Below are 4,832 nucleotides of genomic sequence, written 5' to 3'. Positions count from 1 at the left end.
ACCTCAGTGTTTAATAAATTCTACACCTTTTGTGGTCAACTTTTATATGCTTTCTGGTGACTATTAATAAGAATCAACTCTTTGTTCCAATTTAACTCACTCAAAGTGACTGACTTTTCTCCATACTTTCTTTTACAGAGAGCTATTACATCTTTTAAAAAAATTACCTTTTAAATACATTAATAATTAAATATTTAGAGAAGAGCATATCAAAAAATACCTAAATTTGGTCCTAAAATCTTAAAACCATAAAACCATGGTATGTCACATTAGCACGCTTGATCTTTTTGTGCTTTGTATCTTTGCCACCCTGAGAGTCCTTGTATTTATTTCAAATTCCAAATTTATAGGGCTTTCAGTATCTCTAAAAAGCATATCTACTGGAAATTATTTTAGAAAACTTTAACTGATCCAAATAATGCTTGAAAGTATAGATGGAGCGCATTTTCCATAACAGGAATATTCCTGAGAAGATGCAAGAAAGACAGTAATATCTAAATATCTTAATATTTTAGATGAATTCCTTGGTAAGGGGTTGAAGAGCAGACACTGTAGTCAATAATCTTTGATGGGCTCATCTATACTTATATTATAGATTTTCAGTGTGATCAAGAAATCTAGCTCAAGCATTTCAGAGACCGTCAGTTAATTTAAAATGTTATTATTACTACCACTAGTAGCATTTTCAGTGCTTATGGAATGTGAGGCACTGGGCAAAGGGATTTACAGGTAAACATTCTCTCCCCTGTAAAACATTTTGAGTTTTGAAAACAGACACTTGTTTTATAGGGACATGCTTTCTTGCTATCATATACATACATAGCCTACTAAATAAAAAAATAATTACACATTTACTAGCAACATAAAACCCCCATCCATAGCTGAAAAAAATGATACAGCAACTATTTACATTTTATTTATTTAGAATTTTGTGTCTTTACCCAAGAGAATGAATTTTCCTTTATATTTTTTGACAGGAAGAAGCACTGCATGGGTTTCGAGTGAGTGATTACTTTGAATACATGGAAATTTTGGAGCAAAGCTACCGACCAGTGTTAATGAGAGACATGCGGAACATCAGAGTGCAGAGCACATAGATCAAGAGAGGCACTGGCTAATTTTGTTTTATTTATTTTTAAAAGAAACAGTGGGACTTGATTGTTTTCTGTCTGTGTCCATAACAACATATGCTTTGTGAATACACATATTGTAAATCAATGCTGAGAGATTTTTAAGAATATATCTAAGTAGGTACTAGCTCAATTTTTGACATGAAATGAATTCATTTTTACAAGTTTGTTGTTTTATATGATGGTCTTAGAATCCGATCTAGGTTACTTATGGTTCTTTATGTTTAAGAGCTAGTTCCAACCTATATCTCCTCCTTCACCAAATGAGTAAAATATATATTTTTTTCCAATGAGTTTGGAAAGAAGCAGCACTAGAAAGACAAGGAAAAACCAGTTGTTTTCTTTGTTATGTCAGCACATACAAAGAAAACAAAACTACAACTGCTTATTTTCCATGCGGAGGAACCAACGATATTTATCATGGCAAGTTGTAGGAAAACTATTGTCCTCAGACATAATTGTTTTTCTAGGAATTGCTTTGATACTTATATCAATTTAAATTTTTTCACATGAAATGTAGTCTCTACATGGTTCATTTAAAAGATAGATTGGTTATTTCATACTGATAAACATTTGACTCTTTTGTTATGCATTTTCCTTGGTGATAGATTTGATTTGTACTCAACTTGAAAACATTAAGGAGAATAGATTTCTAAATTATTTTAAATGACTAACACTATGTTTTATTTAAATAGAAGTCTCTGCTTCAGTGAGATTAGTACAATATGCAAGGGTCTGCTTTCTTATAACTGTCACATTTAATATAGGAAAGGTAATACACACACACAAAATTATTTTTTAGTCATCAATTTCAGCAAGTTTTTAAATCAACCATTAAAAACATTCTAAAACTTTCCCTTTTCAACTAAAAATGTCATCCACAAACTCATTTTTCCTTTTAGTAGGATGAAACAACTAATACAATACAGTTCTCAATTTTGTGATATTTAGGCTATTGCAATATCAACCTTCCAAAATCAGGTTTTATGCTATAAATGCCAACAATAGCTTTTTCAGTAATGGTGTTCCTAAAGGGCACTGAAAAAGTTGAGAAAAGAAAATTGAACAACTTAATTTGACATATTGCTTACTTTACCTCTGGCTAATAGGAGTTAAGTGAGTCCTAGGTTTCTCAAAACACCAAGCTTAGTCCACTTTCAAACTTAATTTTGAAAGCTGTTGTGCAGAACCTGTAATGCATGTTCATGGATCCCTTTCCCCCCATTTTGTTCCTGAGTTATTGTCATTGGTCCTAAGAAATTGCAGCTTTATTTTTTTATTAATAACGGCAATACAAATGGAGAAAAAGCTGTAACTTAATTTTACAATATTCATTAGTGATTTTGATTGGAAACTGAAATAAGATATATATAATAGCAATTACATTTTGGAAAAGTGACTTTAGCTGGAGCCAGAAGACTTTCATTTTCATTTGATAAATAAATATCTTATGAACAATGACATGATCAATGTGAACAATGAGCAATTTATTTGGTGAAATAAAATGTAAAATATGGTAGTTTGTGAATTATTCTTACCACCTATTTTTATTTTAAGAATACTCTTTAGATGAGAAATGAATACAGCCATGCCTTGCCTCTCAATTTTGTTTTTGTTTTAATCAGTTAAAGTAAAAATCCTTTGGACAAATTTATTTCTAATTTGTGAAGGAACCTAGTGCATTTTACAGGACTCATTATAATATACTATATTTTATGATACAGTGTAAACAGAATGATGGAAAATTTCAGTATGCATATATAAATCTCTGAATATCTGTTGTCAAATTTAATCTTTTTAGTTAAGCTCCCTCATGATACGTAGACATCCAAAGAATCTGTGAAGATAAAGTAAGTCTCAGAAATTCATGTAAACTTTCTAACAGAATACTACCTAAATTTATGATTATTAAATTATGGTATGCTCTAATTTGATCTTCCAAATCCAAGATACTAAGGAAATTTCTTTGGTCATTCATAAACAAACATGTTTTGAGGGTAACACATATAATGAAATACTTTTAATATTCAGGGTAGGATAATTAAAATAAAGCATCCCCAGAGTCTACAGTATTAATCAGAAGGTGAATTTTAAAACTATGAAAATAGTTGTGAAGATGACATGTGAGAAGTGACCTCTGGATTTGGTGACCTTGATATAACCAGTTTTGGGTGGAGTAATGAAGGCAGAAGTTGGTTGGAGCAGGTTTAAATGATGCTGAGAGGAAAAATTTTGGAAACTATTCTCTCTAGGAGTATCGCCGCACAGGGAAAGAGAATATGGGTGGTAGCTAGAGGAGGCATGGGATCAAAAGACTAGGAAAATATAATTGTGATTTAATGGTCCTGAGAAGAGTTAGCAAAGTTTGTTTTTCTCTAGACACATTTCACTGGGTATCTACCCAAATTGATTTGAATTAATTACATGTTTTAGTTGATTCTATATTATGGCCTTCATTTGTTAATTAGATGTATTTTATTTGTTAGTGTTGCTTTCAGTTTTATGTTACACATCTTTAGTTATCCAAGTCTACCTTCAAGTAATATTACTCCATGTTGAGCATAAGAATTTTACAACCAATAAACTTCACTGTATCACTCTAATCCAAATTATTAAAGAGTTCTTAACCACCTTTGACTATATATCTATCTCTATACCATCTATATCTGTATTTATAAATATAGTCTTACATATAAGAAATTACTATTTTGAATTGCTTTTTAATTTTTATTGTTACTTAATGCTAGCATTATTCAACAGATGTATTATTAATAAACACTTTTCTTTGGGAATATCATCTCCCCCAAATTAAGTATAAGCTTCTTAAGGACAGAGGCCAAGTTGCCTAATTCCTATCTCCCATAAATTCTAACCTGGTGCTAGGCACAGAGCAGAGTATCACACTTTTTGCTGAATAAATATCAAATTTATTTTAAATTATCACATTTATACAGAAGGAACAGAGTGTGAAACATTAGATCAAATTTTCCCTTCAGTTCCTTTAATAGGTACAATAGAAGGAAATAGCTTATATTTTTGGTACAAATATGTTTCCTACTATTTACTGTGGAATGTATTTTTAATAGAAATAATAGTTCACTAAATTCTATTTAGCAAAAGTGGTAACAAAAATCTGTATGTGTAAAGGTTTTCCTTCTGTGTGTTTGAGTGTGCCTATGTGCTTGTGCGTGTGTGTGATTGTTTTATTGCATATGGATATTATTTTGGCTATAATATATATTCGGTAGGCTTATGTAACCAGGCCTGAGAATCTAACCATGATTTGGAAACTAGACTACACCTTTTTGAAATACATCACATGTGCAAATGTGTGCTTATATTTAGAAAAGCTGATAGATCAATTTTGTGTTTGAGTATGTATAGTCTCTCTTCCTGGAAACCATCAGGGAGACAGTCATATGTCCTAAATGATGTAGGTCTGAAGGCAAAAGACGAACATCTGATGTGTTAAGATATCTCCTAGCACAATAATGCTGATTATTTCCAAATTTGTTCTTACTAAAGCCAGCCTTACTATTCCTTTATGATATATGACTGTTTAGATGTGGGCTGACAAACTTCAGCCTGTTTTTGTAAATAAGTTTTATTGGAACACAGTGCTCATTAGTCTATGTGTTGTTTATTTTTTTCATGCTACAACAGAAGAGTTGAATAATTGTGGCAGACTATATGGCCTGTAAA

General features: G+C 31.2%; 1 protein-coding gene across 6 annotated transcripts in view; it reads left to right on the top strand.

Moving 5' to 3' along the window:
- Nucleotides 1–3,733, top strand: part of TBC1D32 (TBC1 domain family member 32) — a 189,301-nt gene extending 185,568 nt beyond the window's left edge. For all 6 annotated transcript variants that reach the window (XM_016153837.2, XM_016153846.2, XM_016153852.2 and 3 more), the window contains one exon: nt 978–3,733. In XM_016153837.2, the coding sequence (XP_016009323.2) occupies nt 978–1,097 (120 nt within the window). In that variant the 3' untranslated portion in view covers nt 1,098–3,733. The remainder of the gene's footprint in view (nt 1–977) is intronic.
- Nucleotides 3,734–4,832: the final 1,099 nt, after the last annotated feature.

Source organism: Rousettus aegyptiacus, unplaced genomic scaffold (genome assembly GCF_014176215.1).
Source record: "Rousettus aegyptiacus isolate mRouAeg1 unplaced genomic scaffold, mRouAeg1.p scaffold_m13_p_1, whole genome shotgun sequence".
Taxonomy (NCBI): domain Eukaryota; kingdom Metazoa; phylum Chordata; class Mammalia; order Chiroptera; family Pteropodidae; genus Rousettus; species Rousettus aegyptiacus.
This window is presented reverse-complemented; position numbering and strand designations above follow the sequence as displayed.